The 24,557-nt window shown below is 44.7% G+C and overlaps 1 protein-coding gene across 3 annotated transcripts in view; it reads left to right on the top strand.

The window, feature by feature from the left end:
• The window catches only part of FHIP1A (FHF complex subunit HOOK interacting protein 1A), a 152,876-nt gene that overhangs the window by 123,797 nt on the left and 4,522 nt on the right, over positions 1–24,557 (top strand). For all 3 annotated transcript variants that reach the window (XM_059697856.1, XM_059697854.1, XM_059697855.1), the window contains 6 exons: positions 3,317–3,484; positions 6,004–6,083; positions 13,095–13,285; positions 16,420–17,553; positions 22,063–22,241; positions 22,603–22,741. In XM_059697856.1, the coding sequence (XP_059553839.1) occupies positions 3,317–3,484; positions 6,004–6,083; positions 13,095–13,285; positions 16,420–17,553; positions 22,063–22,241; positions 22,603–22,741 (1,891 nt within the window). The remainder of the gene's footprint in view (positions 1–3,316; positions 3,485–6,003; positions 6,084–13,094; positions 13,286–16,419; positions 17,554–22,062; positions 22,242–22,602; positions 22,742–24,557) is intronic.

Raw genomic sequence — 24,557 nt, 5'->3', positions numbered from 1 at the left:
GGGGATGGGTGACATAGGTGAAGGGGTTCAATTGTGTGGTGATGGATGGTAACTAGACTTATTGTGGCAATCACTATAATGTATATAAAGATTGAATTATTATGTTATACACCTCAAACTAATATAATGTTATATACCAATTTGACCTCAACCAGAAAAAAAAGAGTACTTAAGCAGATATACTATTTTGGTTTACAGCTGTACTTACCTTGTCAAGTATAATTATTTGTTTGTAGGAATGAGTTTTCCTTAGGTAATTATAGTCATTCTGTTCTGCTTTTAGTAAGAAATAACATTTCTAAGCTCTGGAGTGGTAAAATAGAACCTCATTTACCATTTCTTCTAGAATTTCTATGTAGATTTGTAGCTACCTGCAATTCTTTATAAATTGATATTGACAGTCAGAAGGTCTTACTATCAACAACAGCTGCTTATCTTTTGTAATTGGACCATGAATCCCAGGCTGCTTTCTGTTTGGCTAATGCTCCCTCTTTGGGGCATTAGTGGAAGCTTCCGTTTTACCTTCTGCACAGCAGGGCTGCTTTCTCCTGGTTTATTGTTAACTTTCAAGTGATCACACTTAGGCTCTGGTCTCATCCTTGCGAAGGAGGTTGCCTATTTGGTGGATTAGAGGAAGATTCTGAAAAGTAAGATAATGGGCCAGGAGAAGATCTTCTGGGATAAAAGGCTCCTAAGGGCTCTGACAATATGGAGGAGAAAAGAAATGGAAAGAGAAGGAACCAGATTTCCCTGGTTCGGGTATTAGTTTAAGGTGAGTGTGACCTCGATTTATAACGAGTGTGCAATTTGATGCTCAGTAGAATTGGGTCCTTAATATTTATACCACGTTATGTAAGTGCTGTCCTTCCAAGTGCTTTCTTAAATCCTCTTAACTTATAAATGACAGCTTTGATTTCTTTAAAAAAAATCTTTCACTTATCCAGCCTACGATAGTAAACAATAGATGCTTAGTGCCCTCCTCCCATGGCAGCCCTCAAGACTGAGACTTATGTTCTGGAGAGTTGATTGCTGTGCTTTTGAGCTTATTAAGGTCGTGTGTAACTGAGGGGTGGAGGGCACGCTGATGCTGCATTGCTGGTGCCAAGGCAGCTCCTGGAGTACCATGTGACGGTCCGCTCAGCAGTGCCCAGTAGGGAAGATGAAGCTACACGCCCATTCGGAGTGATCAGTGCTACTTTTTTTCTAGTGAGCAAAATGTTAGGGAGTTAGACTTTTGCCTAAATGATTTTGGATTCAATTTCTGCAGAAAGCCCCCGAGCTTGCTGTAGTGGAAAGAGTGTGAGCTCATGAAACCACCTGTTAGGTGTTGTGGGTCATTCCCCCGCCACCCCCCCCCCCCCCGCCCCAGCTACTTGGTGACATCTGTTATTTTATGTCTTCATTACAAATGCCCCCTCTCTCTGGGGTCTTCAGGACACATGCAGAGAAGAGAAAAGAGTTAAAAATGAAGCTCAGTTCTGGTCTATGTGAATCACTGGGTGCTTGGGGGATGTCACTTATGCAGGAGATGCTTATTAAGTGCACGCAGGTGCTAGACTGGTACATCGCATTGGAGTAATAAGGAAAAAGACAGCCTGTGTCCCAGGACAGGACCAAGTGCCAGGAGTCAGTAACTACAGACACTGGGAGACACAGGGTAGAAGCAGCCTGTTTCAGAAGCTGAGGCAGCCCCTGAGACGCACTCTTCTCAAGGTAATTTATTTGCCAAGTGGTTGATGCTTACGTTTCCTTTGCTATATTTGGGCCACAGAGAGCCCTTTGAAGTGGCTCCGATGACACAGTGGTGTGTCGAATATTTGAGTATATCACAACATTGGTGCTGAGCTGATGGGTGGCCGTTCTCAGACCACCCAGGGCACTGCTGGTGAGTTGTCAATGGGTTCTGAGAGAGCGGGTTGACATGCAGTGTGCAGGCATGCCTTGCTCAGGAAAAAGAAAACAGGCACAACTGACTTGATAATCTCTTACCCACCTGGACTCATGGACCTAGAATATACATAAGAACCAAGAAATTTGTGGAAGTAATTGAAGCCATAATGCACAGATGTGTCCACACAGGCCCATCCGCACGTATACAAGCAGATTTGGAGATCTAGTTTCTAAACTGCTTTGTGGGTTTTGAAAGCAGAAAATTATAAGGGGAAGAGAAATGTATATAAAAGGAATGGCTCAGTAACAGTATGATCAAGTGACAGTTACCCCTTTTAAAGGGAGAAATAAAGAAGATGGAAAACTGAAAAAGAGAAGATGTAATCCCGCTGAAAGTACCGCCAGCCATTTCCTGTGTCATCAGGCAGCAGAGACGGCCAAGAGCTCTAGGGCATGGGATTGGAGTCGGAAGTTTTGAAGTTTCCCTAGTGATTTTCATGCAGCCCTGTTTGTGTATTTCTGTACTACAGACCATAAGGCAGTTGATGTCCCCTGTTCAGCAAGAGATGTTACATTCTGCTTTTAGGAAGACAGATGTATGCTAGCTCTTAAAATATTCCCAGTCACGATGGTAACGTTAATTTCTTGATGCTTTAAGCATCACATCCTTAGCTCTTTGAAAAACTTAACTCTTTAGAGCGTTCTGTTTCCTGAAAGATTGGAATTTTACTGCATGTGGAAGATCACACCATGTAGAAAATACTAATTTGTATTATAAAAAATCCAGTTACTTTATGAGCCGTAAACTCTTATGGCAGATTATAAGTAACACTTTATGCATATTATGCAGTGACTTGCAACTTTCTAGAAACATATCTGAACATGTGCATCCCTTGTGTCTTCACCTCTCATTTGCCATTTGTTAACATATTATTTTGTATGTTAGGTCATATGTATAATCCATCTTCCTGGCCAAAAATATCTTCTTAATGTTTCCAGCTCCTAATACATAGCAGGTCTCAACCAATACTTATGAATGACTAATAATGAAACAAGTTATGCTGAGCTATCTAATTAATCCTTTACTGACCGTGTAAATACTTTCCGTTATCTTTTCCCCTCTGAGATTACATACTGAAATCTTTATGGTGTGTGAACTGCATTTGATGATTAGAGTTGTCTGAACATTGAATGGCTTCTTTATGCCTTTGCTTTTCCCTTACTGAACTAAAGGGCGGAAGCAGCATGAGGTAGTGTAGAGTGTGAATAGGTTATGGGCTTCAGATGAAGCTCTGAGGTGTGTTCTTGTGGCAGGTGTGTCCTTGCCTTGATGCAGTCACTGCGGTGAGGCCAGGGGCCATTGGGAAGGCATGTATCATAGTGTCGAGAGGATGCTCACCTGTGCTCACTCTGTCATTGGTCCCAGGTGACTGTGGAGGAGGTCATGACCACAACTGCCTACTTGGACCTTTTTCTGCGTAGCATCTCCGAGCCAGCACTACTTGAGATCTTCCTTCGTTTTATCCTGTTGCACCAGCACGAGAATGTTCACATCCTAGACACTCTCACCAGTCGAATCAACACCCCATTTCGGGTAAGATTTCAGGAGAGTTCTTTTTGTAATAAGATTATGAATATTCTTTTTTCTCTGCCCCCTTCCCCACCTTTTTTTTTTCTCTTTCTTGCAGCCATTGCCTTTTCTACTTTGGAAACAGAGAATGCATTTTGCTATTAGGAGTCCTTTTGTCAGGGAGGTGGCACTTACTGCCTGTCCGAGGACATGTTTCTCAATTTGTCTGGGTTGGCACTGTCTTCTGTGCAACTAGCAGAATGTGCTTCGGAGGAGGCACGTTGCAGCAGAACATGTGGGTGTACGTGCAGGCAAAGCCAAAGAACCAGAGTGTAGCGAGTCTGGATGTTGGAGATTATATTTCTGTCCTCAAGTATTTTGAAATGGAAGTCTGGGCAGTTGTGAATTTAGGAAGTCATTCTTTAGTTTAAAGTTCTGATCAACTTTGAAAATCCTCTTATACTATTACTGTTGCCCTTTGCAACCCCCCTCCTCTACCAAAGGCTATCTTTATTTAATTACAAGTATTGTTTTAAAAGTAAAAGAATAATAACTCAATGGATTATTGAGTTTGCAATACACACACACACACATACACACACACACACACACACACACACACACACATATATATATATATATATATATATATATATATATATATATATATATATATATATTATAATAATAATAGCACAAAAGAGGAAGGGATAGAGCTGTATAGGAGTAATATTTCTCTATTTCACAGGAGCTAATTTAGTGTAAATCTGAAGTAAAGTCTGGTAAGTTAAGATGTATATGGCAAGGCCGAGAGCAACCACTAATAAAATAACTTAAAAAATATAGTGAACCCTGGCTGATGTGGCTCGGCCAGCTGGAGCATTTTTCTCATATGCCGAAAGGGTACAGGTTTGATTACGGTCAGGGCACATACCTCGGTTGCCTGTTCAATCCCAGTCGGGGTGAATATGAGAGGCAAGTTATCAATGTTTCTCTCTCTCTTTCTTTCTTCCCCTCTCTCTAAAAATCAATGAACATGTCCTTGGGTGAGGATACACACACACACATACACACACACACACACACACACACACATATATATAAATTATTAAAGGAATAAAAATGTTATACCAGGGAAAATATTCACTTAATGCAAAACAAGACAGTGAAAGAGGAATAGGAGAATAAAATATCATATAATATGAAAACAAAAAGTAAAGCAGCAGACAGAAATCCAATTATAACAATACTAGTAAATGTGAATAGGTTAAAAACTTAATCAAAAGGCAGAGATTGTCAGACTGGATAAGAAAAGAAGAGCCAACCATATGGCATCTACAAGAGATACACTTTAGATTCAATGATACCAATAGATTGAAAGTTAAATTTCTAAACCTGAACTGAACCAAATGATTAATAATACTCAAAGAATAACCTTTAGAAAGAATAAGTTAAGTTTATGGAATAATACACTTACTCTAAAGATAAAAGCTTAAATAGCTACTATAGTTTATCAAACTGCACAGTGTTGATCAAAGAGTATAAATTTCCAGCTGTAAGATGAATAAATCCTGGGGATCTAATATACAGTATGATAGTTATAGTTAAGAATACTATATTATATACAGTATTACCATAGTAACCCTTCAAATCAATGTCTAGGTGCACAGCACAGTGTACTTGTCTTTTTATCATTGAGTTGTAAGAGTAAACAGAGAATGTGTATTCAGACTGTCTGTTCTCCTATAGTATTTGATTAGAGAGCCTAAACCTGGAATTAGGCCATTATGCAAAATACCTGTTCGCTCCTATTTCTAATCTGTAAAGATCCAGATAAACCTGTCCCTGTAACTCTCCAATGCATGCATCCTGTACAAAGAAGGAGAGCCTGAAGTACAATTACTTACCTGGCCTGATAGAACGATAAGCGCTCACTCCCAGAAGGGCATGGCGATTTTATAATATACCTTTGAGTTTCCTTCCAGTGCGGTTGTGTATCTTTCCTTTTTGGAAATCAGAGTGAGAGAAGTCTTGTGTGTTTTTTTTTTAATGAACTTCTTAGAAAAGCGTATCATCACACCCTCAACACAACTGAAAATGGAACAGAGTAGCAGGTTTGCGCCAAAGCCACAAGGAGCTGCGGCTCAGGGCTGAGAACTCGAGAGGGAAGTTTGGCCAGAGCATATGCAGTTTCCTGTTAGCCCTGCCTTGTAGATAATGAATGTCATATCTGAAAATAACTTAGGCAAACAGGTGACAAGCAGGATCTTTATGTGGGTCTTAAACAGGTGGAACTGTGAGGGTCATGTTGTAGGGGGGCAGTTCTGCATAATGTATAATTCCAGGCGTAGTCTTTCTGATAGAATCCTACAGAGCCGATAGCCTGAATACCCGTAATGCACATTCTCTGAGGCAGCAGCATGTTTCATCAAAACTGCTGAAGAAAAGGCCATTTTATTTTGTAATTTTGATTTATTTGCCATCTGTGGAGAGTGGAGCCGTCCTTCCAATATCTGAAACAGAACGTGTTTATTGTTCCCCAGCTCTGTGTGGTGTCCCTGGCATTATTTAGGACTCTCATCGGTTTACACTGTGAGGACGTGATGTTACAACTAGTTCTGAGGTGAGTGGCCATCTTTTTATTCCCTTTAAAGAAAGTCTCACTCTGTACTGTTGCTATTATATATTTCTTTGGTGACATAAGCTAAATAGGGGCTGTGCATCAAAGGAAGGAAATCATCAAGACCAATCAATTTAATTTCTGCACTATCTCCCAAGGTTAATTTTAGTTTTATTGTTAAAAGTTTTTAGGGGGCCAAATACATTATGTTACAAATATGCTCCTGCAAAGAGAAGGTAGGATGTTTGGAAATTTCCAGAATTATTATAAAAGCTCTTCTGCGGCGTGGCTGAATGTCTTTTTCATAAATAAGGGGACCTGTGTTATTTGGGGGGGGAAAACCCAAACTTTTCTAAATGTGAAATGCTGGTGATATATAGTTCCTGTGACTATTGCTTTGGTAATGGCACAAATACAATGTGTACTCTAACCTGTATGTATGTTTCAATGAAATTCAGTAAATATTTAATGAGTACTTTCTGTGTGCAGCTCAGAAGGGAGTAAGGTGTGGAGTAGATGAGTTGAAAAGGATTTAATGTATAAGGTAGAAAGGTGTGTCCTTCAGGGGCACCCGTGGGAAGGGTTTCATCGAGTGGCTGGTATTTGATGACAGGTGTTGAGAGTCAGAGTAGACTGCTATTAAGGCGACATTAATTTGGACATTTGGCAAACAGGTGACAAGCAAGATCTTTATGTGGGTCTTAAACAGGTGGAACTGTGAGGGACATTTGGCAAGGGGACTCAGGAACCCCAAATCCTGTCTTGTCCCAGGTCTGCCTCTCCTTCTGGGGTCCCCCAGGGCAGCAGCTGCTTCTGTAAAGGAAGAAAGGGAGGGTAGGCTGGGTCTGTGCTCCACACTCCCCTCTGGTGCTCCCTGGGCACCCTCTCCCCACACACCTCCTCCCTCCTCACGGGGCTTCCCGACCCTTCCTGTGACCCCTCTCGGGGAATATGGTGGAAGAAGCCAGAGCAGGAGGAGAGGAGGAGACTTGGACTGCCCCTGGCCCCCATGTGGGCTTCGATACAATGTAGGTAGAATTACCGGGAGATGGCATTCCAAGTACATGTATCAGCCTTTCCAAAGAGGTAGTTCTTTGGAAAAGGAAGGAGATGGGAGTGTCATCATGGGGACAGCAGCATGGCATCGCCCCAGAGCTAGTTAGAAACGCACATTCCTGGCCTTCTCCCAGAGGGGCTGGCTCCGCCAATTGGGGGTGGGCATGTTTTACAAACTGTCCAGGGTATTCTGATGGCTATAGCACCTGCAAAAGCGAGTGATAAAAACAGGCAGGGAGGTTGGTGGTGGCATCTTGGTGAAGGCCTTCAGAGTTATCCGGTTACGGGAGAATATCGCCTATTCATTTTCTGTGTTTAAAAAGAGTTTTGGACTTTTTAGTGGTCATCAGCAACCACTCTTGAGGCATTAGCAAAGAACAAATCCTATTAGGAGTGAATGCCCCGGGGGAGTCTGGGCAGGGCATCAGTTATCTGTCCCAGAACGGTTACTTAGCTCCCCATCAGCCCTCTACCGATATGACAGAATGCATTAGCGACGCTGGGTGAAATCCATCAGAGCAGCTAATATTAAAGCCTTTTCTGTACCCCAAAACTAGACTTTGCCTCCAACAAGGGCAAAACCTGATTATTTTTAAATGGTAAACTCTCGAATACTGCTTCTCTGAGGCATGAAAAGCAGGTGTCTCTTTTAGTGTACCTGGAAGCCTGGTCCCACTCCAGAGGGGCGGAGCTTCCCCACACTGGGCCACCCGGCCAGCTGAGCCAGGCGGTGGAAACTGGCTGGCTACCTTTCCAAGGTGGCCTCTCCTCGCCTTTTGTCTGCTTATAAAGTGATGTTTGCTAACTGTCCTTAGAGATGATATGAGTTAAGGCTTTTTTTTTTTTGAAACACAGATTTGTACCTTATGAAGGTGAAGAATTAATTAGCTCATTGTTGAAATATGTACATACTCAAGTCAGAACCAGTTATTTCCTGGGTCAGGAATTACTAGAAGAGTGCATGGAGGACGCTTTATCTCAGGTTCTGAATAGACTAATGGGGAAAGTGTGGACAAAGCCATCTGGTCCTAGGTTTTCTCCTTTGTTTCTTTGATGATGACGATGATGATGATGAAGAAGAAGAAGGTTGCCTTTTACTGAATGGTTTATTTCTAATTCTGCCGCACTGCCTGGGGAATCCATGAGAAGAGCAAATAGAGGACTTACACAGAAGTCGGGCACGTGGGAGATACCTGGGCAACCTCTACTTCCTGGTCTCTGCCCCCTGAACTACTGATTTCCCCCCACATTTAAAATTATTTATAATTGTGGCAAAATACACATAACAAAATTTTCCCTCTTAACTATTTGTACTGTTCAGTGGTACTAAGTACATTCACATCGTTGTGCAACTATCACCACCATCCATCTCAGAACTGTTTTCACCTTGCAAAAGTAACATTGTAATTATTAAACAATAACTCCCCATTTCTTCCTCCCCCCAGCCCCTGGCAACCACTGTTCTACTTTCTGACTCTATGAATTTGACTACTCTAGGTACCTCATATAAGTGGAATCAATAGTGTTTGCCTTTTTGTACCTGACTTATGTCACTTAGTATACAAATGTCTTTAAGGTTCATCCATGTTGTACCATGTCTGATTTTTTTCTGTTTTAAGGCAGAATACGATTCTATGTATGCCATATTTTTAATTCATTCATCAATAGATGAAATAATAGTTTACCATTTAAATATAATCTTTTTTTAAAAAAAAAATGGGCACTGTGGATTGCTTCCAGTTTTGGGGTACTGTGAGTAATGCTACTATGGGTGTACAAACATCTCTAGAAGACCCTGCATATATTTGGGTATATGCCTAGAAGTGGAATTGCTAGATCATATGGTAATTCTACTTTAATTTTTTTATTGTTTTCCATAACAGCTGCACCATTTTACATGCCTACCAACATATGGATTTCTCCATATCCTCACCAACATGTGTTATTTTCTTTTAAGAAAATGGATAGTTTTAATCAAACAAAAATGACAAGCAGGTTTGAGGAAGAACCAACTAGAGCTCTTAGAAACAAAAACTGTAATTATTAAAATGAAAAAAGCTGAGTGTTTGGGATAAATAGCATTTAAGATACAAATTAAGAGATACTTAATGAACTAGAAGATAGATTGAGGAAGTTATTCAGTTTGCAGCAGAAAGAAAGAAAGAAAGAAAGAAAGAAAGAAAGAAAGAAAGAAAGAAAGAGAGAAAGAGAGAAAGAGAGAAAGAGAGAAAGAGAGAGAGAGAGAGAAAGAAAGAAAGAAAGAAAGAAAGAAAGAAAGAAAGAAAGAAAGAAAGAAAGAAAGAAAGAAAGAAAGAAAGAAAGAGATAAAAAATATGAAAACAAGGCTATGAACAGTGGAGGCAAGAATCCAGCTAGGGCCCCAGAGTGGGTGGGAGTGAACTGCTGATTTGACTTGACCTGTTCTGGTTTTGGAATTTGCTGCCTCATAAGGTTTTTGGAAGGATCAACTGTGGTGATATCTGTGAAAATGTGTTGAAATGCTATGAGGTATTGCACAAATTTAAGGAAGTGGAATTTTCTAGAAAATGCGTTTTAAACTAATGAAAACAATGTCTCTTCTGATTTAGAATCTGTACCAAAAGCAAGGACAGTGAAAAGTCCTTATTCTGTTATTCATTTGAACTTTATCTTAAGGGACATAAAAAATAGATTTGTAAGCCATCCTTTTGTTGTTGCCACTGTTGTCACTCAAGTGTACACAATAAATTTGTAGATCTGGGAGGCAATAGAGCAGTGAAGGTTATGTGAATCCTTTTAATGGAGTTATTTGTTATGTGATAAATAAGTAATAACTACATCAATTTCGTTGCAACCCAAATACTCTTAAATATTGACGTCTCAAAGTGATAATCCAGTTGCAACTGATATCCTTCTTTCAGTTAGCAAAATATCAGAAAAGCACATTGAAATAAGATACCTCCCAAAGAGAGGCTATTTTAGTGAGCAGAAAACCAAGGAGAAATGATCCATCTCCATGGATGTGACATGTGATAGGCCAAAGGCAGGCAGAAATGCTGACGAGCAGTGAAGGGAGAGATCACCCCCCAGGTTCCTGGCTCTTCCCAGTTTAGGCAGAATGTAACTGCTTAATCCTCCGGATGCCATTGATGAATGTTCTGGGTAGGGTGTTTTTTTCAGAAGTGCTGGTCCATTGTCAGCTTTACGAACTGCATAGCCTGTTGTGTTCAGATAGAGCCTGTTTTGCTCAAAGAGCAGCTGTGTGTGCACTTCAGGAACATTTCCATCTCGCACGGGAGTTAGGTGTCTGGGGGGTTGGGGGGGGGGGGCGGGGAGGGCGGGGCAGGGGGGGGGAATGCCAGCCAGCCTAAGGGTCGGCAATTAGGAGAAGTGTGGCCATACTGTCTTTGAAAACGGAACGATCTTTTTGGAAATTCGTTAACGTTGCTTTCTAAATGTTTGCCTAGTGGTCTGTTATTCAGGTCATCATCATCATCATCATCCCACAAGAAGCACCTTGCTTACGTCATTGTACCGAACTGTTTTGTTTGTTTTTATTGTAGATGGAGCAATAGGCAATTTGTGTGCTTTGTTATCCACTGGTTGTCATTGAATTGTTTCAGAGGTGATGATGATTTGTTTTAATGAGCGATACCCAGGAAAAGAGAAAATAGACAAGGGGTGCAGAGAGTTGGGGAAAAAATGAAAAGAGGGAGGACAATACAGACAATATATGTTTTTCCTGCTATGTTGTGTGATGGCTTTGAGTAATCTGGACTCCTAAAATCAGATATTTATTACTTTGTGATTATATTTATGACTTTCTGAATTTAAATAAGACTCCTAAACAAAATAGAGTAAAAATGAAAAGATAGTCTGATGAGAAATACTTATACTAAATTCCTCAGTGACTTTTTGCTACCGACAGCCACTTCATTTTGATATTTGACATTGGGAAGCATCTGACATTTGTTCTGTTTCTTTCTTTTTTTAAATTAAAGTATAGTTGGCATACGATATTATATTAGTTTCAGGTGTACAACATAGTGATTTAACATTTTATATCTTATGATGTCATCACCATACTAGTAACCATCTGTCACTGTTCAGAGTTACTCACTGTTATCCCCTTCACCTTGTCACTCATGCCCACAATGCTCTTCCCTCTGGCAGCCATCAGTTTGTTCTGTGTTTCTATGAGTTTGTTATGTTTGGTTTGTTTGTTTGACCTAAAAAAAATCAACATATGAGTGAGATCCTATGGTATTTGTCTTTCTTCTGTCTGACTTATTTCACTTAGCACAATACCCTCTAGGTCCATCCATGTTGTTACAAATGACAGGATATCATTCTTTTTTATGGCTGAGTAATATTTCATTGTGTTTATGTGCCACATCTTTTTTTTAAAATATATTTTATTGATTTTTTACAGAGAGGAAGGGAGAGGGATAGAGAGTTAGAAACATCGATGAGAGAGAAACGTCGATCAGCTGCCTCCTGCACACTCCCCACTGGGTATGTGCCCGCAAGCAAGGTACATGACCTTGGCCAGAATCGAACCCGGGACCCTTGAGTCCGCAGGCCGACGCTCTATCCACTGAGCCAAACCGGTTAGGGCCACATCTTCTTTATTCATTCATTTATCAATGGACACCTAGGTTGCTTCCCTAAATTGGCTATTGTAAATAATGCTGCAGTGAACATTCATTTTTGTTTGTTTGTCTGTTTTGTTTTTGTGTGTTTTAAAAAAATCTTTCTCTATAAATGATGGAAAGGCAGAGAGTCAGTGTACATTTTTCTGCCCTTCCCTCTGGAATTAGCCTTCATTATAAAGACACAGTAGAAGTACTACATTAAATATGAGGGGGTTATTTATTTGAACTGATTCCCCCACTTGTTGTAGAATCTCTCCTTCAACCTACAGGGGATCTTCCTTTATTAATTTACTCAGAAGAAAATTCTTAGTTTCTACTGAAAGCATGTGTTTGCAAAGTTATAAATTCCCAATACCTCTTTATTCTAATATAATTTCAAGCTACACACTGGTTATATTTGATAAGTAGCTTTATTAGGTTTGATCCAGTGTACCATTTTAAAAATATTTCAAACAAAGAGCAGAAATCCATGTATAGCAACTTAAACCATGAAATATGTTTGGTTTGAACACACTTTCTTCTCCCCACAATGTGTTCTAAGGGTGTCAGAAACGATTGCTCACATTTTCTTGTCTCCACGGTCATGATGATACTAGGATGCTTTTGATCACCAACCAAAAGCGTTTTGTGTGAAATGGGGCCCTCAGTGAGTCCTTGGCCACCATATTTTCTCATAGGAGTGATTCACTCAGGAGAATATGGGAGGAGACTTGTACTATGCAGCGGTTCCACTGTCCTTCAGTGCCCACCAGGAGGCAGAGTTCCTGGGATTATATTTCAGAATTATTGAAAGAGGCCCTTTGCTCTGAGAGCACATTATATTGAGGAGACAAACACCAAAATAACTTACTAAATACTAGTTCTTTAGTAAAGGTCTGTGAGCATAGCGGAAGGAGAAGATCTGTCTTCTTGGAGTAGGTAGCCTGGAAGCCTTCCTGGAAAAGGTAACACTGAAGCTGGACTTTGTAGGGTGACAAGGCATTTGTCATGCAGGGAAAGCACCTTTTGGGTGAAGGTCACAGTGGGTGCAGAGGCAGAGAGGCAAAGAGGGATAGGATAGCAGCTCCATTAAGAAATGAGGAAGTTTGTGCAGCTTGAATTGTGAAGGCCCTCAAATGCTCTGCACAGGGGGTTGTTCTGTCAGAAGAAAGAAGCTCTTGACAAATTTTAAGCAAGAGAGAGAACCCTGGGGGCTGGTGGGATAGATGGATTGAGAGTATGGAGAGGATGGGTCACCCCTGGCCATTAGTCCTGATTATGGCTGAGGAGGTGCTGGTTGGGAACGGACGTTGCAGAGACTGAATACCACCCTTTGTCATTCCAGGTATCTGATCCCTTGCAACCACATGATGCTGAGTCAGAGGTGGGCTGTGAAGGAGAGAGACTGCTACTCGGTGTCTGCGGCCAAGCTGCTCGCCCTGACCCCGGTCTGCTGCTCCAGCGGGATCACCCTGACGCTTGGGAACCAAGAGAGGGATTATATCCTCTGGTCAAAGTGTACGCACGATAGTTCAGGTAGGAATTTGCTGGTGTTGCTCTTTAAACAGAAGGATACCAGATTCTGTCTCTGCTGGGGATGTGGGTCTCTTGGAGAAGATGGAGAGTAAGACGGTGAGCTCTGCGTCTTTTATAAATATTTCGTTGGGGGTCCTTTTCTGCATCGTAAGGAGTCATGACACTTTGTAGTTAGTGTTCATTTTCATGCCCAGCTGCCGCTGATGCTATGCACCCAGACCTTTATTTTAACTAGGATTTCTAGTGTCGCCCTCAGAATCCAAATGTAAAGGAAGACGCATACCACTATGTCTTCTCAAACAAAATAGGGGCGAGGGATGTGGAGATGAAAGAGCTAAGATAGAATTAGCTCTTATTTTAATTTCTGAAATGGCCCATTTGTGGGCGCTTGCCTGTCAATAATGTATCACCATAAAACTTGAAATTTGTGATACATCTCCTAAAGGTCAAAATTTGGGGTACATCAATAGTATCTGAGTCATTTGACTGACCTACAGGAGTGATGTGCTGTTTGCCAGCTGTACTTGATCTTGTACAAGTAAAATGGAAATAGTCACCTATCAGCCTTGGCTCCCTGCAGGCAGCTGGAACGAGGAGGCGTCGTGTATCTTTAGCGGTCAGAGGGCTGTTTTAGTCCAGGGGGGTTCTGCCTGTCCTGCCACCACCAGCCTGTGGCCCAGTCCTGGTGTTGATTTGGATGATCCGATCTGGGTTCTGTTCATTCAGGTGTACTTCTGTTAGGCCCCAGTCTGCTTGATTCAGAAAATATCAGCCTATTTGGTATAAATGTAATTTTTAGAAATTAAGGTTGTCATACTGATTTTTGCTCTTTAAATATACAGTATATGCATGAAAATTAATAATTTTTGTGGTAGTATAACAAGATGGATTTTAGGTATATTTTCCTGTTGGTTAAACTAATGTGGATTTCTTTGATTTTCCTGCCAAGGAATTATTTTTTAAAAAACATATTTGAAACTTGATGTCTTTCTTTACTAAAAATGTTACTTCAAGAATGCTTCTGTGGCTGATTTTGCCACAGATTCAAAATTCAAGTTAAATGGACAATTATGGAGTGCCTGAAACTTTCTTTCCTTGTATTATCATATTTAATTCTTTGGAGAAGGTAGTATGCCCAGGTTAGAGATGAAGAAACAAATTCAGAGAGAGGGATTAGCTTGTTCAAGGTTATCTAGCGGGTAGGTCCTCTGTTCTTTCCACTATGCTACCTCTGGGGTTCCTTACAGCAGACAAATGCTCTAACGGATGGGTGGTTACATAGAAAGAAAGGTAGTTAGGTGGGTGGGGAGATAGATGCTATAATTATTGTGCAGTGGCTAAGAACTAGGATTCTGAATCTTGGGCTCTGTTACTTTCTTGGGCCAATTACTTAACCTTTTAAACTGTTTTCCTCGTATATAAAGTAGTGCCTGCCTGAAAGTGTTGTTCCAAGGATAAGTGCCCTTGGACATGTAAAGCTTTCGAAGACTACCTGGCATGTAGTAAGTGCTAAATAAATATTGCTAGTATTGTTTTTTAATGTCTTTTTATTTATAGGGGATAAGAGGTCAACACTAACCTTTTAGCAGTAGAACCATAAGAAATGAATTATGTCCACCTTGATGGCCTGAAAATGTATATTCCTAAAGGTCCCATTCTGGCCTAGTCTGGAGGAGATTTAGATAATTAGGAGACAAGAAGCTTGCAAAGGTGTGGCATCAAGTGAAATAAGAGCAGGGAGTGACAGGAGACAGCCTGTGCTTGAGCGGTGGCTCTGCCACTGACCAGTTAATTGGGTGATCTTACTAGTATGTCTCAGCCTCAATTTCTTTTTTTTTTAGAAGATCTCTTCGCTTTTTTAAGTTTATTTTTTTAAATATATTTTATTGCTTTCTTACAGAGAGGAAGGGAGAGGAATAGAGAGTTAGAAACATCGATGAGAGAGAAACATCGATCAGCTGCCTCCTGCACACACATACCTCATACTGGGTATGTGCCTGCAACCAAGGTACATGCCCTTGACCGGAATCGAACCTGGGACCCTTGAGTCCGCAGGCCGACACTCTATCCATTGAGCCAAACCGGTTAGGGCATAAAGTATATTTTTATTTTATTTATTTCAGAGAGGAAGGGAAAGGGAGAGAGAGAGATAGAAACATCAATGATGAGAGAGAATCATTGATCAGCTTCCTCCTACATGCTTCCTACTGGGGATCGAGCCCACAACCCAGACACGTGCCCTTGACTGGAATTGTACCCGGGACCCTTCAATCCGCAGGCCGATGCTCTGTCCACTGAGCCAAACTAGCTAGGGCTCAGCCTCAGTTTCTTCATCTATAAATGCAGAAAGTACTATCTACCACATAGGTTGTTGTGAGGATTGAATTAGCACCAATAAAGCACTTGCCACATGGGAGATGTTTAAGGAAACTGCAGAGTATATATTTTTCCTTGTTTGAGTCCTTTTTCCCCCTGAAGTCCCTATTTTTCAGTTCTGCAGTAAAGAACTTGAACATCAAAGGCAGAGTATAGGAACACTTGAAGCATCCTTAGGTGAAAAGAACCATTTTGGTAGTGAATAGGACTTTATCATAAAGAGACCATTTGGTACATATCAACCACAATAGTTCCCAGGAAGGCAGCACAAGTCAACAGGCTTTTCTAAAAACCCAGTGTTTTCCAGAGAAAATCTGCTCCCCAAATTCATGGATTACAGGCCTTCCATTTTAGAATCAAAGTAAAAATCTTTAAAATCATTACCTACACTGTGGCAGGTACTATATCCGATATATTACCTAATTCAATCCTCTCAGCAACCTGAGAGGTTGCCACGATCAGCTCTTATTTCTCTGAGGACTGCTACCAAGTAAGTTTTCCTTTGGAGAAAGCCAGCATCTGACTGGCCCCATTGGTTCTACATCTCCTTTAGGGTAGACTTCCTGCTCTTATCTTTCCTTCTTAAAATCTAAGCATTTTAAATTATTCAAAAATCATTTAATCAGAAATTATTAGAACCAAAGTAGCTGGTGAAAGAAGGTCTCAGCAGCCGGATGAGCCACATCCCCGCCCACGGCCTTTGTCCCCCCACCTCTCCGAAGTGTCGGGGCTCATTCATTTGCCTCTGCCTCCTGCAGGGCCCCTGGAGCAGCCGCTGCCTGAGGCGTCCTCCCCATCGGCCTGCATCGTGGAGTACGGCAAAGCCCTGGACATCAGCTACCTGCAGTACCTCTGGGAGGCCCACGCCAACATCCTCCACTGCATGAGGGACTGCCGGGTCTGGTCGGCCCTCTACGACGGAGACTCCCCGGACCCTGACACCTTCCTCCAGAGTCTGACGGAGGAGAGCACCACCAGCCCCGCCTGCCCCGGGCTCCGGCTCAGGCTTCCCCAGCAGCTCCCCAGGGAGACGGGCCCTCAGCTGCCTCCCAGAAAGGACAGGGGCCACACGGAACTGGAGTGGGACGACAGCTATGACACCGGGATCTCCTCGGGGGCCGACCTGGAGAACCCTGGCCCGCCGGCGCCCATCGAGCCGCCCAAACACATCCAGGAGATGAAGAAGAACGCCATCCTGCGCTTCAAAGGGTCGTACATCGAGGAGTCCGACTTTCAGGACGACGTGATGGTGTACAGGTTGTGTGCGGAGAAGGACGCCGAGGACACCAGAAAGTCACAGGAGGAGCCTGCGAGGCCCCCGGCCCAGGGCCAGGCCGAGGGGCAGAGCCCCCCCACGAACAACGGCCCCCTGCCCAGCCCTCAGCCAGAGACAGACTCTGAGGCGGAGCGTCACAGGGACAACTCAGACGTGGTTCCCAATGTGTCCGCCGAGCCACCACCAGAGAAGGGGCCCCCGGTGGCCCCGGAATCAGACTCAGAGGCAGCACCCCCTGTCTCCGAGGCAGAGCACGGTGCGGACCCCACGGCGGTTGACCCGGAGGGTGAAGATTTCATTGCCCAGTACGACCAGATCTTTAAAGAACTGGACTCTGGCACCCAGGGCTTGATGGGGCAGAATTCCTCTTCCCAGGGTCCTGATCCCTTGCTCCTCCCAGAAGAGCAAGAGGGGAAGGAAGAGAGCAAAGGAGAGCAGGAGGAAGAGGAGGGGAAGAAGGAGGAGGAGGAGGAGGAGGAGGAGGAGGAGGATGACTTTGACTCTCTGATGGCGGAAGCTCCTGCCGAAGAGACCGTGCCCTCCCCCTTTGGGGTGAGAGAGGAGGCTGACTGTGCCAGTCGCCGTCCCCTGAGGACTCAGAGCGCCCCGTTCACAGGTGACCGGCTTAGCTTGCTTTGTGATTTCTGCTTTTGAAAGCACTTGTGCATATTACACAGGAGAGTAAGGTAGGTGGGGGCGAGGGGCATTAGCCATTTACCTAATGGAGGGGCGGAAGTATTTTTATGAAGAGTGGAGAAGGGGTGGTTTCATTTTTATTTTATTTTGTCAGTCTTGCCATGATTGTTGTATTTTTTCCCCACCAGCAAGTTAGAGGTTAAATTTTACTGTCATGCCTGTGATAATAATAGGGCTGCTGAAACCACATAAGAAATCCAGTCTCGTTACTGAATAGCCTCGTTTCCTATAGTCTAATTTATTTTCCTCCTTAGCATTTATTTCATGTGAATTCTCTTAAAAGCACATCCCCCCCGCCCCCATTAGAGTGTATGTTCCATGAGGGCCCAGGTGTTGGCTTGTTCTCTGCTCTGTCCCAGCCCCTGCACACTGACCAGAGCAGGTGGTCCGCACCCAGAACACTTGCTGTGGACACATCGGGCCATTGGTTAGTTGGGCCTTTGCCTGGGAGCTCATTTCAGATAATCACAAAATCTTCATCCGAAAATAGGTCCAGGAGACCCACATAAACTCAACTCTGCTACAGAGTGGGTGTCCCAGTGATACACCCTCACCACAGGTAGACTCACGGGAGAGGCAAAGCGATAGGGGAGGATATTAGGTAAGTGGGTTGGATGAGGAATTATGGTGCAGAATGTCATTAAATATTGGCCAGTAACATCCAAACCTGCACATGGTGAGGCAGAGGGTCAGGCACAGAGGGTTCATCAAGCTCAGGGCCCCCGACGGTGTTCGGGTAGCAAGGAGAGGCCCTCAAGGAGCTGGCATCACCGCGGGACAGACAGTGGCCTTGGAGTCAGGCCTCCCGGGGCATCCTGGCTCTGGCACTTTCAGCCACGTGACCTGGTGTCCCCGACCCGCCCTTCTCCCCCGTGAGGACTGAATGTAATACTGGGGGGTCATTATTAAGGTTGCTGGCAGCCCCAGCAGCCACGGCTGGTCCTTCCCTGGCAAGTAGCGGGCAGCATGGGGAGGAGCGACCTGCTCCCACCTCCTCCAGCCAGCCAACACAGGGAGTCACATCACCTGCTGGTCCAGCCAGGTAGGCTTCCTGCGGGCTCATGATCCTCCTCCAATACTTATTCTTCTATTTACTGACGCTTGAATGGGGAGAAAGCTTTTAATTCCACAATTAAAAGGCTGGAGGTTCTAGTTGAGATAACATTTCAGTGTGAATGGGTTTTAATTAAAATTCAATCAGTCAGTCAATCATAAATAGAAAGGATTAAATGAGCTTACTTTTCCCAGTTGATAGGGAGGAGGAGGGGAGGGAAGGCCCCAGACCAACTGAGGAGGGGCAGAGAGCTCAGTGCAAGGAAAGGGGCAGAGGGACCGCAGGAGTCGCAGTGTTGCCTGAAGCAGGTCCCCTTGACTCTCACCAGCGGGAACTCCCAACGGTTCTCCAGGACTCCAGGGCCCTGGGCGAAAGGACTCCAGGGCCCTGGGCGAAGGGCGAATGATCAGCCTTCCTCAGAATGCCAGCCTTCTATCAAGGAGTCTCATCCCTGGGAAATATGTAAATTGAGGAAACGGAGTATAGCTTAGGGCAAAAAAAAAAAAAAAAAAAAAGAGCTAATACAATACCGTATTAAATAACATCAATATTTTGCTTATGATACACCTGAGAGCCAACAAAACGTAGTTTTTTGACATATATAGGTCATTTTAACGCATTCACAATTCAGGAGACATCTTTACTCTTCCCGCGTATGTGAACTTTGTCCTTGTGTGTTCTGCAGCATTAGGCTGAACGTCCATCTCTGCGTAGGATCCTGGTTTCCGCCGAAATGAGTTTGCCTCTCAGCAAAACCGAAGTTTCCCTTTCATTCATCTAATTGATTTTGTTAGAGACCTTTATGTGGCAGGTCCTATGCTAGGTACTAAAGACACAAAAATGAAGGAGTTTGCGGACGTTTAGAGGAGACATCAACAAAGAACTGAACTCTTTTAGTGAGAAATGCATTGTCAGTCGCTGTGTGCCAAGTCCTATGGGGGCCCAGGGCAGGGAGTGGAGGAGGCTTCTCGGAGGAGGGCCACAGGGGGTACAGAACTGATGGCAGCTCCGTTCCTTGGAGCCAGGAAATACAGGAGGGGGGGGGTCATATTGAGGCAGGGGAAGGGGCACTTGAGGACAGGGGGGCGAGTGACAGGGAAGGGCAGTAGAGATTGCCATAGTTCTGAAAAATTACATATCTTATGGCTGTGGAGTTTATCTGTCCTTCTAGAAGAAGAGGGGGATTAACTCTGGATTGCAACCCCAATTTGAAAGCAACTTTATGGGGTTCCATCCAGAACCTCAGAAATGCCACCAGTCACTCTTCCTCAGGCATCACCCCCATACACACCTGTGCCTTTCTGAATTGTAGCTGAGTTTTCTGCTTTTCAGTTGCTTACCGGTCATGCGCGCCCCCCCTTCCCCCCCGCACCCCCCCCCCCCCCGTCCCCCCGCTACTGTTTTTAAAGTGCTAGAAATCAACTAAGAATAAAACAGGAGTTTGAAAGGGTTTAATGTCTATTTCTTATTGCGCATGGCTAAGAAGTTGTAATTAATGTCATTAGTGGCTCATAATGACCGTCTGTCTTCTGGCTTTGAACTAATACCCTGTCATTCAGGTGGACAGTGACGGCACACTCCCAGGGTGCGATTACGCTGGTTTTCTCTCTGCCCTTGCAGTAGTGTTGGACTGCAGATGGTGTGCCCTGGTCACTGCCTGGCCAGCCACCTTCATGTCTGTGGGATGGCCGGCTGAGGCCAAGTGTAGTCGGGGATGTGCCAGGGAAACCGAGGGTTCGCATTAAGGCCATGTGTGTTACCGGAGAGGCTCCCCCGCTACACACGTTTAATTCACCTGTCTGCTCCCTCCGGAAGGAAGCAGGTGTGGAGCCTGGCAGTGTACAGGGGTGGGCCAGAGGGGATGTAAAAGGCGGGGTCCGGGTTGAGGAGGGTGGACAGCAGCCTCTTGTGGATCCACCTGGAACGCTAGAACTGCATCGTGATGCCTGAGGACACTTCTGGGGTTCTTGATGGAAGTCCATCAAGATGCTTCAAATTGGGGTTTCACCCCCAGCATATTCATTTTCCTGAATATGTTCGGCAAACACCGCCAGGGTTGTTTTGCAAGCAAGGGCTCTCCAAAGGCTCTGTGTGAAGAGTCCATTGACCTTCTGGGCCATCGACTGTGACTGAGGAGCTCAACCCCATCCCAGGCTGGGACGTCGAGGCTCAGTTCGGTTCACGAGGGGATGGTGCCTTCTCGGTGTTTTGAGGCCCCTTAGAGACATGCTTTGTGTTCCTGGCAGCGGGACTATTGCCCCGCTACTCGCCCGCGTAGGAAAGAGGTTTGTGCTTGGTGCGCTCATTTCTCACCACCACGGCTTCTGAACGAAGCTTCTTGTGGTGAAGTTAAACTCATATTGATGTTGGTGACGTCTTCATAAGGCACGTTTATCCATCAAAGGATATGTGCTTTGTTATAAATATGCTATGGTTTCATGGCATCATCAATAGCTCCACTGGGGGAAATACAAAATTCTCATTGATTTTGCTTAATGGACCATTTTTATGGTAAAACTAGGAAATATCTTCCGGTAATTTTATTACTGCCAGATTAATTTTCTGGATTTTTTCCCCTGTCTTCAATGAACTCAAAGCATATTAATTTTCTGGTGACCCAAATTAGTCGAAGCTTCTTTTTTTCTTAATTTTCTTAGGAACTGCTTTTTAATGAAATATGGATTTTCTTTTTTTAAGGAAGCTATGACATACCAAACTGTATCTCTCCAGATGAAGTCCTTTCTCTCCCTTCCTCCCATCTGAAAATTGAAGGGTGGTTACCAAGTTGCTCAGGGCTACCTGCCTCATTTACCTTGTCTTTCTCTCCTTGTCCTTCCGAACTGTGACATTTGACAAGACAATCTTTCTCACAGTGCTTGTTGGGGACAGACTGCCCCCGTTCACAGTGTAACTGTCTGATAAACACAGTTCATATAGGTGTGCTATTCTTTAATAGCACAAAGGTGTTTTTTTTTGTTACCCAAACTTGTGGCCTCTCATGTTTGCATAAAGCCCGACAACATGCTGGGTCATGAGCTGAAAAACGTCATGGCTTGGAGCATAGGCAGCACCGAGTACAGAAACAGTGTGGAAGTGTATACCTTAAGTTTAAAAATTAAATTATCTGTCAGGTCTATGATAGTTTCCCAAGTGTTAAAAGTGCTCATGGAGTCAAGATAGTAGCTCCCATGCCCATTTGCCTGCTCTCCTTTTTGGTGGTGGTTTGTTGTGTGCTTGGGTTTGAGGCAGGGGAAGACCCGGCTGCCTTTCCCGTGTCTGCATTGGACTTGCACCTGGCGGGGCTGTGGTTTGGGAGCTGTGGCCCCCGTGGCTGCCCTGTGCCCGCCAGCCCTGAAGCCCGTGTCCCTCCCTCAGGCCCGTTCATCAGCGTGGTCCTGTCGAAGCTGGAGAACATGCTGGAAAACTCTTTGCACGTTAATTTGCTGCTCATCGGGATCATTACGCAGCTGGCCAGCTACCCACAGCCACTCCTGCGCTCCTTTCTGCTCAACACCAACATGGTCTTCCAGCCAAGCGTCCGCTCTCTCTACCAGGTGCGCTAGCTGAGCCCACATCCACCCCTGTTGATTTTACGGGTGCTGATGAGCAGGGCTCCTCCCCTCCTTCCCCTGTTATTTTGTGTTTTTTTTAAAAAATTCCTCTGTTCTCATTCATTTGCTCTCCTTCCTCATCCTGTTTTGCTAGTTGTGTGTAGATTATTCTAGCAAATAGCAAAACTTCATTTAGTTTGCTGTTTAGAGGGCGTCCTACTGAAACACCCCGGTGGGTCAGTAAAGAGTGAGCAAATGTCAAAAGGAACAGTTCCTGCACGGAGGGCCACCCCTGAGAGAGAGATTGACAACTGGGGCTGGCATTCCATTTGAAGCAGTAACATCATTAACGCCCTTTTGACAGGTCCTCGCATCTGTGAAAAACAAGATTGAACAGTTTGCTTCTATGGAGAGAGACTTCCCAGGGCTCCTCATACAAGCCCAGCAATACCTGCTCTTCCGAGTGGACATGTCTGACGTGACAGCTGAGTCGCTAACCAAAGGTGAGCCGTGCTTCTCCCCTGCATCTCTCCTTCTCCTGCTCCTCCATTTCCCCGCCTCCCCATCTGGGTTCAAAGATGCTGTATAGGCTCCTGGGCTCTAAAGCATCTAATTTGTATTTTCTTTTTTATGTAACTGCGAGGAGTTTCCTGTTAGTGTTCTTAAGCCTAAAGAAAGGTTTGCCAGCCCACACCCGGCCCATGCGCCTGTTTGGAGGGTCTAGCGGGCATTTGCTTCCGTAGGGAAGGAGTGATGTGTGGGTTGTCCTGGGCCTAGAATAAATAACTCAGTGCCTGGGGCGGGAGGCATTCCTTGCACACCCTGAACCAGCCCTACCCTGAGGAGGGCATTGTTCTCTTCATTATGTTTTCAGAGACTCTTGGGCCCCAAATAAATGTGCTTCAGGGCTCTAGAAGGTAAAAACTATTCATTTGGACTGGGAGAAGGAAAGTTTATGCTCCGCTTAAAGTTCCTGAAGGTGACTTTTCATCAGCTCACGGGGCCTGCCTGGCAAGGTGGGCAGGGAGGGTGGTAGGTGGGTGCCCCGCAGGAGAACTGAGGTCGTCCTGCTGGCCGGCCAGCCTGGGGAGCTCAGCTTGGACAGATTGAATGGCCGGTTGTCCTCCAAGCTATCACTGTGGCCTGGGGGTGTGCAGACCAGGAAATGCCCCGTGTTTTCCTTGGGTCTGAAAAGCTGCAACCCAACATTTTAAAGACTAAGACGAGTGGTGAGAGTGGGGCTCTCAGTCGTGGGCTAAAGGCTTGTGATCAGAAACTGGCTCCCATAGGCAGAAATCTACCTCAGGGCAATTTTTAACCCTTTAAGGGAAACTCCGAAGGCTGACCTCGCCTCTGTGCAGCTCTTTGATCTTAGTCACTGCGCCTCACCAAGGCCTCAGGTTCCTTGACTCTTAAGTGAAGAATTTGTTTTCTTGCTCTGACTTCCTCTGTGGCTGTAGAACTCTGGGTGTGAAGAGCCCTTAGGGCATCGCAAGGCAGATTTTGCAAGAAAGGTGGGCCTTGTGCCACTGGGAGGGGCTTCAGGCTTTGGCCTAGAGGACAGCAGGCAGGCCATTCGTGGAGGGAAAGGAGCCTGTGGGAAGGAGGACTGCAGGCCCATGCGGCCTCTGCTAGCCACCTGCACAGCCGGTCTGTTAGCTGTTCCCCCTGAATGGGGAGGGTGTTACCACGTCTCACCCTGTGAGAGAGGGTGCGTCAGTTAGCTCCTGTGCATACCAAGCCATTGCACAAACGGTGGGTTAATTGAAAGCCACTCATGAGACTCAGAGTCTGCACGGTCGCCTGGGCCGGGCTTGGCTGAGTTTGGCTCGTGGGCTGCTGTCTGCAGGTGGCTGGTGTCTGGGATGGCCTCAGTCACATGGGTGGCTGCTGGCTGGGCAATGGGGATGGCAGGGGTGTGTGTTTCTCCTCATCCAGCAGATTAGCCCTGCTGGTCAAATGTCACAGCCACGGGGCTGCAGTGAGAGCAGGAACACAGAAAATCTTTTGAGGCTCTGGAATCCTGCATGCTGTTGGCCAAAGTCCCCAGGGAAACCCCGATCCAAGAGCAGCAAACCCCCACCTCTCGATGGGAAGAGCTGCAAAAAGGCTGGCCAGTCTTTCAGTCTACCATGCAGGGGGTGACTTCAGTTCCTTACATTACACTCCAGACTTGGTCTTCCTTTGTATTTCAGTTTGTAAAGTGCTTTCCCAGACGGTCAACTTTTATTTTCAAACAAGCACTGTGAAATGGGCAAGAAAAGTACTGTGAGGTTCATTTTCATATAAGGAAGCTGAAAGTGGGGGCCCAGGGTAGTC

This window comes from Myotis daubentonii, chromosome 5 (genome assembly GCF_963259705.1).
Source record: "Myotis daubentonii chromosome 5, mMyoDau2.1, whole genome shotgun sequence".
In the NCBI taxonomy this organism is placed as follows: Eukaryota; Metazoa; Chordata; class Mammalia; order Chiroptera; family Vespertilionidae; genus Myotis; species Myotis daubentonii.
This window is presented reverse-complemented; position numbering and strand designations above follow the sequence as displayed.